Source organism: Spermophilus citellus (genome assembly GCF_964194105.1).
Source record: "Spermophilus citellus genome assembly, chromosome: 1".
In the NCBI taxonomy this organism is placed as follows: domain Eukaryota; kingdom Metazoa; phylum Chordata; class Mammalia; order Rodentia; family Sciuridae; genus Spermophilus; species Spermophilus citellus.
Window position 1 is genome coordinate 40,083,359 of NC_138182.1, and position 14,103 is coordinate 40,097,461.

Here is a 14,103-nt window from a genome sequence, read left to right on the forward strand (position 1 = left end):
GAGAAGTTTATTTAGTAATGATAAATGGACTACCCTTTACCAGGCTTCATAACAGGTCAGTAGCCATACTCCTAGGGTACAAGTTGTTATTCTGGATTTGTATCCATGTTTTCTCTAAGTGCTCTCATATTGTAGGGGTACAATATCATCTCAGTGCTCCTTATCTCTGTGCACAGCACAGTAATCTGTGGGACTTTACAGAATATAGGTTTGAGGATTCTAAATCGGAGTATTTAAAAAGCTCCACAAGTGTTTTTGATGTTCTGCCAGGGATGAGAATCAAGTGGTTTAGCACGTAAAACTTATGACTTCAAACAATAAGGAAGAGCTAATTTTAGACCACTGTGAGAGATGACAGATGAGTCCTGGGTGTGGTGGAAACATCTACTGAAAAAACATGTTTTCTCTCTGGTCTTGGAGAACAGACTTGCCACTGACACTTCCAAAAGATTTCCTTCCTTTATTTCCTTCTGACAGATGAGTGTTTACAAAGCCTCAGAATATTCTGTTTATTAGTGATAAGTGACACACAGGTAGATTTTCAAAATGACTCTGCATCAGAAATGAATGAATCTTTTCTTTTATACAGGTTTAAGTTTTTCTAGCCTGAAGTTTTGTTTCATCTCTTACTTCCACAGAAAAGTTCAATGTCTTAATGTTTCCAATATAATTTTACCCTGATGTACAGAGAAAAATCAAGATTCTGTAGGAATGAAGTAGTATCCTCACTTGCTGATAGACATTTTTTAAGATGCCATTTAATTCATCTTAAAAAGCAAAGGTTAAGAATATTAAATATCTTCTTTAGTGTACAGCTACTATAAATGGACCATAACATGTAGAGTTTTATTTAGAGGCAGAATTCTTAACCAGTGAGAATGAAAAGAAGCAACCATAAACTATGTAACCTCGCCTTCTTTATTAGCCCCCCCCCTCCATTTTCATAGCAAATAGGTTGAGCAAACTGAAGAAAAAGGAAAAATCATATTTTACTGTTATTTTTATATTCAGTTTTTACCCAAACATTGAAATATAAAACTTAGATTTTTTTTTCAGTAACTTTAAATAAAAATCATAACATTTTCTATTTAGGAAATAACTGCTATTGGTCTGTACAATATATTTAATCTTTCATATTAAACCACATAGAGGGGCTGAGGTTGTATAGCTCAGTAGTAGAGCCCTTGACTAGCATGTGTGAGGCATTGGGTTTGATTCTTAGCACTGCTTATAAATAAATAAACGTCCATTGACAACTAAAAATATATTTTTTGAAAAATTATCACAGGAAACATGTTGAAATAAATTATCAGTGTCACATGTCAATTCTAATATGTAAGTACAGCCTCAAAACAATGAACAGAAGAGTTTATGAGAACAGATGACTCAGCTGCATGTTAAAAGAGCTTTTTTTATCTCATTTACACATTATATAGTGTTACCATATGTATTAGTCAGTATTGTGTTACTATAATGAAATACTTAAGATGATTCACTTATAAAGGGAAAAAGGTTTATTTTGGCTCTCGGTTCTGGAATTCCAGCTTAAGATCAGGTGGCCCCATGACTTTGGGGCTCCGGTGAGGGCAGCACATCTTGGCAAGAGTACATAGTGGAGCAAATTGTTTATATCACGAGCCAGGAAACATAAAGAGACAGGAAGCATGGTATCCCATAATTTATTGGAGGGCATGCCCCCAGTGACCTTAGAACCTCCCATTATGATCCAGCCCTCAAAAATTCTGCTACCACCTCCTAACAGTGCCACCCTGGGAACCAACCCTTTAACATGTGGCCTTTGCCATATATTTGACATACAAACTATGGCACCATAATGTCTCCATTTAAGAAACTTTATCCGTGGTAGACTATTTTCTTTTTTTGGTGATGGTACTGGGGATAGAACCCAGAAGACCTGTACCACAGAGCTACGTCACACTAGCCCTTTTTATTTTTGAGACAGGGTCTCACTAATTTGCTGAGGCTGGCCTCAACTTGTAATCCTCCTGCCTCAGCCCTAGTAGCTGGGATTATAAGTGTGTGCCACCACACCTGGCCTTGTGGTGTGGCAAAGTTTTCTATAAAATACCAATTTAGGGGCTGGGGTTATGGCTCAGCGGTAGAGCACTCGCCTCGCATGTGCGGGGCCCTAGGTTGGATCCTCAGCACCACATAAAAATAAAGATATGTGTCCATTTACAATTAAAAAATAAATACTTTTTAAAAATACCAATTTAGTCCAGAGGGAAATTCTACTGAATATTTAACTTGATATGTGCAATACATTGGTCCCAAAATGAGGAACAAAAATATGCCTTTAAAAGCAAGTTCTATGCGATCATCCAGATAATAATAGAAGGCAGGATCTTCCCCTCCACCATTTGTGCCAGAAAACTGTAATGAAAAGTAAAATACATGAATTTGAACTTGTTCCTTTTATTATAATGAATGTTTAAATAATTAGAATGCTAAATTATCCGGAGTGATTAATTTTCCATCACTGAGACAAAAATGTTTAGTATTGTTAAGGCTGCTTGATTTTTGACTTGACCTAACACAACATTTCATTTAAGATCCTCATGCAATATGAGTACAGCCTCTTGAGATTCACCTTCTGCTTGTCCTGCTCTAGCCTCTTTATTTGCCTTTCTTCCTTCAGGAATAAATATGCTGTTCCAGAAGGAAAGCACTGCATTTTCCACCCACTTCTGAGAAATTGTATAAACTAAAAATAAACCTGTGTGCTAGATGCATTATATATATATATATATATATATATATATATATATATATATATATATATATATATATATATATATATATATATATATATATTGGAGTTAAGAATAATAATAAAATGACACATACCACATGTTATATAAGACTGTATAGGGCCTTAGCTCATGATAATCAAACATTAAATATTTCTGAGAGAAAGATGAATATTTCCAGTAAGTGGGTTAAAGACTATAGAAAGGAATATGGCAATTTAGATAAGATTCTGGTCTCATATGATTTTTAGTTCCAAACACACAGGACCACTTGGTTTTCAGCTTTATAGATTTTTAACAATGAATAAATAAGTAGTGATCCAGACAGGAATTAATAGGTGACTCCTAAGTTTTTTGCTTGATAAGTGTTTAGTAAAAATGGGGAAAGACTAGAGTAGAAACAAGATATTGTTGTTGATTTTGACTTAAATTGTGAGAAATTGGAGTGGGGTAGAAATTGAGAGTTTGATTGGCTATGATAGGTTTAATTTCTGTGAACAGGTTAGGGCTGGAGAAACAAATTTGGGAATCAGCAGCAGAAGGGTCCACTAAATACTGAATTCATCGGATGAGATAGTAGGAGACAGTTTACATACCAAAGGGAACACTGCTATACCTAATAAAAAGACCACAGCATCAAACCACTAAGACTCTTAACAACTAATTTATTTTAAAATAGACAAACTATTAGTTGTAGAAAATAGTAACATAGCAATTTTAAATGTATAGTTTTAACCAGTACAAAAAAGCAATAAAGCAACATCTGAAGTCTTAAGAATCTCAATACACGATCTCTGAAATTCCTAAAATTCTGTCACTAATTCTAATGTAAATTTATGAGCAAAAGACCCAGAAATATGGTAAGCCCTTGACATAAAAACTAACTGAATTGTATGCTATTCATGCAAAAAAAAAAATGAAGAAATGGGGTAAAGCTTTCTAGTGCCTGTTATCAAGATAACTGTCAAAATAGTAAGTTTGATGTTTAAACACAAAATTTTGTTTTCTAAGAAATAAGACCAGATTTCTTTTTAAAAAGAACTCTGAGTTTAGACAAAATGATTTTTCTAAATGCTAGCTGATGCTATCTTAAATACCACCTATTTTATATATACCATCTCTAAATAAGTTAATCACACAAGACGGTTTAAACACACCTTTAGGTGTAGGGGAAGGGGGATAGCACTTCTTTCTAATGCAGCTATTTTAATTTGAAGCTTTTGCATAAAATCAGAAAAATTAATGCCTAATTTACAAGACCTTTGATTACTTGCAATGTTGGACTAGAGATAATGTGGCTTTTAATGTGCCAGTGTTAGACCATACTGACTTAAAATAGAAGATAAATAATTGCCAGTTCAAAAGATACATGGAAGACATGTACCATTCCAGAGAAAACACAAACCTTCCCAAATTTAGGAGGGCAGAATAATTATTGAGATGCAATTAAACAAATCCCTAAGGGAAACTCAAAAAACCCTCAAGGCTTCTATAGTTAACAGACTTGCTATGGAATAAAATTAATTTGTATCTTGATTTTTTTAGGACCCAGGAACATTAGAAAGTGCACTTGGGATATACTGTATTAGAGTCCTCCGCAGCAAAGCTCTGACTGGACACTTTACTTTTTCAAGTACCAGATAGGTACTTAAAAAATTCAGTGATCTGAATGGTAAAAAACAAACAAAAACCCCAAACCAAGAGTATTACAATAATATGCATTTTAAACCATGAGTTTGGATAAAGAAAAGAAATTTTTATAAGTTCTGAGGTATGAAATCTGTGTCAGTAGTATGACAGTATCATGTTTGTACTTTGTTTTTTGCTTGTATGTAAAAGAAAATTTGTAAAACAAGCACACAATACATCAGATTCCAATACTAAAATAAAATCAAATGTGTAAAAATTAATTTTTTCCTAGTTTCTAATAATAATCTGTTTTAGCAGAAGAGTTTAAGATAATTTGGGTGAATGGACAGTCAGTCAAATTGCATTTGGAAGACAGGACACATTTTCTAAGGGTGTTCACGTTTTTAAATTAAAAAAATATACATATAAATTAATAAAACCAAGAGCAAACATCACACATATGCTACAAGGGAAGACAAAGTAGTCAGACAGGCATGGGTTATTAGTACTCCCACTCCAGAGGCAGCCTCAAATTCATTCATAAAGCAGAGCAATTTTACTTTGGAAATGTGATGATCTGCTATACCTTTTTAATGGCAGGATTACACAAGATTTTCAATCTTGTATAATAACAATGCATATACCATTGAATATAACATTGAAAGTGGCTTAGGAATCACCCACACAAATATTCAACTTGTATCTGCACATTTTATATCTACAAAAAAGAGATATTAATGTGGCTGTAAACAGAACTTGGGAGAGTTATACAGTCACATCTCTGAGAGATAATGAAGCCAGAGGCGTACATGATATACACAGTGTCCACCAAAGTCCTGAGATCCTCACTGTTCTTCCTTGTTTGAGGTATCCATGCTATCATTCATTTTCTGTTTTTGCATTCGTGTTCGAGTAGATGCTGAAAAAGAGAAGACAACCTGTTAATAGTGTTGATGGTACTGGGTATGTTGGCAAGGGGCTGCCATATATATTATGCTCATGTCAAACTAATGGAGCTCAAAATCTTGCAAAGGCAGGGGTCTCCAAAGTTTTTAAAGTCATGTGAGTAAAACTGACTATAACATGTGAATTAAAGTGTTTCAAAGCATGTACTAATGAAATGTCCGGATGTGTGTATAAATTTTAAAATACTCTAAGCAAATATTAAAAACAATTGAGAACTGGGATTGGTCACATACTCCTGTAACTGCAGATACTCTGGAGACTGAGGCAGGAGAATTGCAAGTGTTCCTGGCCAGTTTTAGCAACTAAGCAAGACACTGTCTCAAAAAAAAAAAAAGCTGGAGATATAACTATAGGTGGTAAAGCACCCCTGGGGTCAAAAATAAAAACCACAAAAAATTATAGATAAAAATAAATAAAATAAAACCCTTTTGTCTAATCCAATGAGCTTCTATTCTTCCCTCAGTAATAATGAATGCAAATATTTTAAGCAGGCTGGTGAATACCTTCCTTAGCCTCAGGGGTTAAAACTCCCACTAATTGTCCTGAATTTTCCATCTGCACAAAATCCATGAACTTTGACCTGGAAGAGGAAACTGTAACGTAGCTAAGTGTGTCACCAGGAAATGTACTGATTACAGTTGTGGAACTCTTTAAGAAAATATACGTGTTTTTATAGGCTTTTGCTCCTTTTTAAATGCATACTGTACATTCCAAAATGCTTCCAAATGTCTTCACAGCATGATTTTGGTTATAAGCTTCATGTTTATTTTCATGTATTGGGAGGAAAAACCACAACTATTTAAAAGTTAAAATAGGAATATTTCAGTTGATACAAAATCCAAACAAATTAAATGTTTGCTATATTTAGTTTTAATTGTAACGCAATACATTGGGAAAAAATGGCTTAAGAATCAACCAAAAGTATTCTTTTAAATACTTTATGTCTCCAAGTTAGTATCTATGAAGACAGTTGAAAGCCTCTCCTTAGGCTTTAATTGATATTGTTCTCATTGATGTCCTATGACCCAGGAATGACTATTTTAACAACCTTCATTTTCTAAACATTCTTCTTTTACAAGTTCCAGATTCTTTTCCTACAAATGATCTGACACCACATATCAGAAACTGTCACACTGTTACAGCTACCTACCTAAAACAACCCAGCAGTGGATTGTGAACATTTATCTTTTCCTACAGAGTTGCCATCTACTATACTTGGATTAATTTTCTTTTATAGCCTCAGAATAGTTTAGAATAGGATTCCATTTGCCTTAGTATCACCATCCCCAATAAAAAAAATTGGGTGGGGGCAGGGCTGATGATTGAACTCAGGGTTTCACACATCCTAGGCAAATATGCTGTAGCACTGAGTGATACTCCCAGGCCAACATTCCAATTTTATTTCCAAACTTAGAAAATGACCTGGCATTCTTTACCAAAAGTCTGATTTTTAGTAATAGAAAACTTTTGTTTGAACATGTTTTAAAGCAGAATAAGACAGTGTTTTTTAAATGAGGGTGAAGATATGCTAGATTTGTGAAACCTTTTCCTGTCCTTCATACATAAAAGACCTCCTCATGATAGTTCTGTTGCCATACAGTATTTTCTGACCATATGCACTACATTGAAGATATGGTCAGGCAACATTTCGCTTCTTAGTCTTCCTGCACTTAAGATGTTAGGGTGACAAAGACCTTCATTCTGCAGTATACATTTAATTAAAAAATGTGTGAGGTAAATAAAATACTCTCAACCAAAATATTTTAAGTGCATAAACACATCTGTTACTTGAAAAGGAATTATGTGTATTCTTTTATGAAGCAAAAGGCTTTTGCAATAAAAATAACTGTTTCTTTCATTTTTATAAGGTGAAATAAGTACTTACTCATTTCGGCTAGTTTCTGCTGAAATTTGGACTCCCCTGGGAGATGTTTACTGCAGATTTAAAAAAAAAAGTATTTCACATACATATGTATAAATGCAAAACTCAAATTTCTATGGTGATTTCAGTGATATTTGATGATATTGTTTTATTGAGTAGTTGATGAGTCAACCATCTAAAATAAAAATGTCACAAATTTATGATTCTATATATTTTTCAATGGTTCCTATAAAACACAGAAATTAGTATTTTTCAAGAGTAAGTTTTTTAAAATTTATTTATTTTGTATTCTAATTTGTTGTATAAGAGCAGAATGCATTACAATTCTTATTACACCTATAGAGCACAATTTTTCATATCTTTAGTTGTATACAAAGTATATTCACACCATTCGTGTTTTCAAACATGTATTTAGGATAATGATATCCATCTCATTCCACCATCTTTTCTACCCCCATGCCCCTTCCCTTTCCCTCCCACTCCTCTGCCCTATCTAGAGTTCATCTATTTCTCCCATGCGCTCCCTCCCAACCCCACTATGAATCAGCCTCCTTATATCAGAGAAAACATTCAACATTTGGTTTTTAGGAATTGGCTAACTTCACTTAGCATATTCTCCAACTCCATCCATTTACTTGCTAATGCCAGGATTTATTTTCTTTTATTGCTTAGTAATATTCCATTGTGTGTATACATACCACATTTTCTTTATCCATTCATCTATTGAAGGGCATCTAGGTTGGTTCCACAGTTTAGCTATTGTGAATTGTTCTGCTATAAACATGGATGTGGCTGTGTCCCTGCAGTGTGCTGTTTTTAAGTCCTTTGTGTATAAACTGAGGAGTGGGTAGCTGGGTCAAATGGTGGTTCCATTCTCAGCTTTCCAAGGAATCTCCATACTGCTTTCCATATTGGCTGCACCAATTTGCAGTCCCACCAGCAATGTATGAGTGTGCCTTTTTCCCCACATTCTTGCCAACACTTATTGTTGTGTTCTTAATAGCTGCCATTCTGACTGGAGTGAGATGAAATCTTAGAGTAGTTTTGATTTGCATTTCTCTAATTGCTAGACATGTTGAACATTTTTTCATATATTTGTTGATTGATTGTATGTATATCACCTTCTGAGAGGTTCTGTTCCTTGGCCCATTTACTGATTGGGCTATTTGTTCTTTGCTGTTTAGCTTTTTGAGTTCTTTATATATCCTAGATATTAGTGGTCTATCTGATGTGCGAGTGGTAAAAATAGAATTGAACAACAGCAGAGGAGGTAGAAAGGGAAGATGGGAGGGGAGGGGAGGGGACGGGGGACAGTAGGGGATAGGAAACGTAGCAGAATACAACAGTCACTAATATGCCATTATGTAATAATGTGAGTATGTAACAGTTGTGATTCTGCAATCTGTATTTGGGGTAAAAATGGGAGTTCAAAACCCAATTGAGTCTAATGTATGAAAGATGAGCTCTGTAATGTTTTGAACAATCAATAAAAAAAAAAGGTTCCAAAAAAAAAAATTTGTTCTGAAGATGTAGGCTCTTTATTTACCTCAAAAAAAAAAAAACAAAAAACAAACAACAACAACAAAAAAAACGGCCTGGGGATGTGGCTCAAGCGGTAACGTACTCGCCTGGCATGCGCAGGGTGCTGGGTTCGATCCTCAGCACCACATAAAATAAAATAAAGATGTTGTGTTCACCAAAAATTGAAAAATAAATATTAAAAAAATTCTCTCTCTCTCTCTTTAAAAAAAAACAAAAAACAACAACAACAACAAAAAACCTTGGGAATCAACCTAACAAAAGAGGTGAAAGACCTCTTCAACAAAGACCTCTTCAACAAAAACTACAGAACACTAAAGAAAGAAATTAAAAGACCTTAGAAGATGGAAAGGTCTCCCTTGTTCTTGGAGGCAGAATTAATATTGTCAAAATGACCATACTACCAAAAGCACTATATAGATTTAATGCAATTCCAATCAAAATCCCAATGACATTCCTCATAGAAATAGAAAAAGCAATCATGAAATTCATCTGGAAAAATAAGAGACTCAGAATAATTAAAGCAATCCTTAGCAAGAAGAGTGAAGCAGGTGGCATCACTAAACAATAATACAGAGCAACAGTAACAAAAATAGCATGGTATTGGCACCAAAATAGACTGGTTGACCAATAGTACAGAATAGAGGACACTGAGGCTAACCCACATAATTACAGTTATCTTATATTAGACAAAGGTGCCAAAAAACATATATTGGAGAAAAGATAGCCTTTTCATCAAATGGTGTTGGGAAAACTGGAAATCCATATGCGACAAAATGAAATTAGACCCCTATTTGTGCATGCACAAACTCAACTCAAAGTGGGTCAAGGACCTAGGAATTAAACCAGAAACACTGCACCTATTAGAAGAAAAAGAAGGCCCAAATCTCTATCATGGGATTAGGCTCCAACTTCCTTAATAAGACTCCTATAATGCAAGAATTAAAATCAAGAATCAATAAGTAGGATAGATTCAAACTAAAAAGCTTCTTCTCAGCAAAGAGTAAGTATTTTTAACTCTAATATTGAAGCCATCAAAATTTTATTTATAAATTTGTTAAAAAAGAACAGAAAACATCTGATATCTTTATTGAATTTCAGAAAATGATATCTGATTTTTGTGGTCTTTTAACTTTGGGCTACATTCACACCTATTAATCTGAACCATCCTTAAACCTCCACATAAAATTGGCATAGGAAGGTCTGGTGGGAGTGAGGGACAGCACTGAGATTCTGGGCTTTGGGAAACATTCCAAAACATTCCTACCTTCCATCAGTTTCATCTGATCCTTCAATGTCAAAGCGTAGTTTTTTCAGTGGTTTAGGAGGGTTGCTTCCTTCAGCACTTCTTTTGAGCACACGGTCACTGTTACACACCATCTGATTTATTTTCTGGAACTTCTCAGAAGTCTACAAATTACATAATTCTTTATTGTAAATCACTTAATGTCAGCATTTTGAAGTTAGCATCTATTAACCATAGTCTGAGGTGTGTAAAAAAATTAGGCAGAAGTACATCTTTTCATTTTAACTTTCTGCCTTATTGGACCAAATAAAAACATTTCAGAATAAGTATACCAATTCTTGTCCATTAAATACCCACCGCTTGTAAATTCTCCTATTTTTTTCCCCACGAGGTTCCTACTGTTCTTCTAACAAATCTGATTACTAGTCTGAATGCCTTGGCTCCTTGTTTTGAGAACTCACCCGCAAAGTTGGGCAGCTTTCTGGAACGCTTTTTTTTTTTTTAAAGAATATATTATGCTTACATTTTTTTAATACCTTTATTTATTTATTTTTTTGAGGTGCTGAGGATTGAACCCATGGCTTTGCACGTGCTATGCAAGTGCTCTACCACTCAGCCCCAGCCCCAGCCCCTGGAACTCTTTTTTGACAGAGGATTTTTAGGATATTTGATATTAAATAACAAGAAAGAAGATCACAAGAATATGATAAGCATGATATGTTCAGCAAACAATAATTTTTAAATTTATTTTATGGGCATTAGATTGACAAGTCATATAGTTTATACATTTAAATCACCACAGGTATGGTATTTGTTGAAATACTGCTAATTCTCAAAATTTAAAAAATAAACAAATATCCAAAAGACTTCAGATTTTGAGTTCTGTAAGTATTATTGGAGATAATTTGAGATATCTCTGGAGGGAGAATACTGTCAAGACAAAGCAAAAAAAGCATTGAGAAAAAGTGTCAAGTGGGTACATGACCTTATTTTATCCAATGGACAAATATGTGGAAAAAATATATTACTTAGCTATCCATTTTAGAAACAAAATGAGGTGAATGTCTCAGAGATGTATATTAACATGTTTACTTGAACTAAAAAAAAAGATGTAGCCAAACTTTCTGATAGAAATTAAATGTGGTTTGACTGGTAGATTTGACAGTAGAATTAGCTTTGCTGTTTGTTTTATTTTCCAAAAATCAAGTGCAAAAGTAGGTTTTGATGGAAAATATACTTAGAGCACTCAATGAGCCCCTCTTTTTAAGATTTTTAGTTACTAACTTTAAACTATGGAAGTATATACAATATTTTCTCAGTGATTTTTAAGAGGTATGGCAAGCAAAGAAGTTTGAAGACCTCAATTTTATAGCCATCCAGCCCCAACCCTACTCGAACGTTTCCACATCTCCCTTGTGATGTGCAGCTTATCTTAAACTAAATGTCATAGCATTGAATATTTACAATGTATATTTAGTACTTGGTCATTTAGTATATAAACTTTTACCTATCTCTAGTTATTTCATTTGGGGAGTGTGGTCAGCAGCCTCTCAAGTGACTCCTAATGATTTCCAGTTCATGGTATTCATACCCTTATATGATCCTCCTCTCCTTGTGTGTGGGTTGGGCTTATAACCAAAATAATATGACAAAAGTGATGGAATGTCATTTTCAATATTAGGTTGGAAAAATACTAACTTCCATCTTGCTCTTAAAGCCTTTACTCTTGGGCTCTGGGGCATATTTACAGCAGCTATATGATATGAATGAGCGCAGTGGAGGATCCCAAGTGGCAAGGAACTGACAAGTTTGGCCCAAAGTCATCAAGTATCAGCTTACAATTATGAATGACTTTGCCAGCAGATGCTCCTTCAGTTGGGTCTGGAGCTGACTACAGCCCCAGCTGACAGCTAGATCAAAATCTTATGAAAAAGTTCAACTAAGTGAAGCCTAGATTACTGACTTGCAGAAGTGAGATAAATATTCCTTTAAGTCACTAATTTTGAGGGTAATCTATTTTTCAACAATAAATAATATAAGCACTCTTCCCATTCCTCTAGAATACAAGTTCTGTGGAGGGCAGGATGGTGCAACATACTGATAACAACACACTGACTGCTGAATTAGTGGTGCTCCACTAGAGATGTTAATGGAAGCCAAATAGAGTAGTGGATTCTCAGCCTAGAATAACTGTTCCAAAGCTAAGCTTTCATCAGGACTACCATAAGCCCTGCCAATTTTACTGGGGAAAGTCTTATATATTACCAATTCCTAATAAATATACCAGAGAAAGAATATCCTGGAAGTCTGAGAGGAAGAAGCATCCAAGAGTGAGTTTATATGTGTGTGTATCAACATGTATAAGGAGATCAGGATGGTGACATCTGGATATGGTGCTTCCATTTTGGAGTATCTCATTTCAAACCATATTCATATGACTGATTTCCAAAACTGTTTCGTAACTACTCCTCTGAGATTATATACATACACATGTGGGAACACAAAATGATATTTGGTCTTTCTCTTGCTTAGGAGAACAGAGTTCCTAAACTCTTGGAATTTCCTGAGTGACAAGGATGATAGGACCATCTTTTGTTCTAATGAGGTGATGCTTGTTGGGGCCCTAGGTAGCTTCAGGATGGGGGTTTGTTGCCAGAAAGACCCAGCCTTGCTTAGTAACTTAGAACTTCCAGAGGGTGGGGAGAGGAGCTGAAGATTGAATTAATGAACTATGTCTATATAATGAAAACCTTCCCCTATTAAAATCCTTCAACAACAGAGTTGGCAGAGCTTTGGAGCTGGCAACTGCACAGGGACAGAAGGTTCTTGAGCTAAGGACACTTCTGGACCATGCCCTAAGTACCTATTCATATGGCTACACATCTGTATCCTTTATAATAAACTGACAGTAATAAGTAAAGTGTTTTCCAGAGTTTTTTGAGCAATTCCAGCAAATGATAAAATCTGAAAGGGGGAAGTGTTGTAGGAACTCCCTGATTTTTAGCCAAGTTGGCAGAAGTGTGGTGTAACCTATAGACCTGACACATGTGACTGGCATCAGTCTTATGGGACTGAACTTTGAACCTATGGTGTCTGATGCAAACTCTGGGTAATCAGAGTCAAAACTGGATTGAGGCTGGGTGCAGTGCGATATTAGTGGCAGACATCTGTAATCCCAGAAGCTTTGGAGGCTGAGGCAGGAGGATTATGAGTTCAAAGCCAGCCTCAGCAATGTAGTTAGGCCTTAAGCAACAGTGTCTCTAAATAAAATATAAAAAGGGCTGGGGATGAGGCTCAGTGGTTAAGTGCCCCTGGGTTTAACCCCTGGTAAAAAACAAAACTAAACTGAATTGAATTATAGGACATCAGTTGTGTATAGACAGTTGGAGAACAGGTGGTTTGAGGAAAAAAAACCATTTGGTGTTAGAAGTATTATGAGTTAAAATAGTTCACAAATATATGTACATATATGAGTGTATTTATATTATATAATCTCAGAGGAATGTTTATAAAACAGTTTTTAGCCAGGCATGAGGTGTACATCTGTATTCCCTGCTATTCAGGAGGCTGAGGCAGGAGGATTGCAAGCCTCAACAACTTAGACTCTGTCTAAAAATAAAAAATAAAAATGGCTTAGCATATAGCTCAGTGGTAGAGTACCCTTTGGTTCAAGTCCCAGTCCTGGAAGGAAGGAAGGAAGGAAGGAAGGAAGGAAGGAAGGAAAGAAGGAAGGAAGGAAGGAAGGAAGGAAAGAAGGAAGGAAGAAAAAAGAAGGTGGATGGGTATAGGGAGTGGGTAAGGAAGAAATACATATGGAGAGAGGGAGAAAATGAGGGGACAATTTTGAAGTTCACTTCAAATTTTGAATATGATTCGATATTAAAATCTGCAATAAATATAAATTCCACTTAACATGCTTGGATGAAGTACTTAAATAATAGCATTTGTAAATTCAAATTAAAGAAATCTTTAATTTCCTTTATAGTTATAAGTTGTAGAGAGCAGTACACAGATACTCCACTACAAGAACACCAAATAAAGTATGATACAAGGGCATACAAGAGCACTTG

General features: G+C 35.0%; 1 protein-coding gene across 2 annotated transcripts in view; it reads right to left on the bottom strand.

Annotated features, from left to right (window-relative positions):
• Positions 1-3,419: 3,419 nt before the first annotated feature.
• The window catches only part of RB1 (RB transcriptional corepressor 1), a 158,481-nt gene continuing 147,797 nt past the window's right edge, over positions 3,420-14,103 (bottom strand). For both annotated transcript variants that reach the window (XM_081261294.1, XM_081261293.1), the window contains 3 exons: positions 10,055-10,197; positions 7,252-7,301; positions 3,420-5,319 (listed from right to left, as the gene is read on the bottom strand). In XM_081261294.1, the coding sequence (XP_081117420.1) occupies positions 5,246-5,319; positions 7,252-7,301; positions 10,055-10,197 (267 nt within the window). In that variant the 3' untranslated portion in view covers positions 3,420-5,245. The remainder of the gene's footprint in view (positions 5,320-7,251; positions 7,302-10,054; positions 10,198-14,103) is intronic.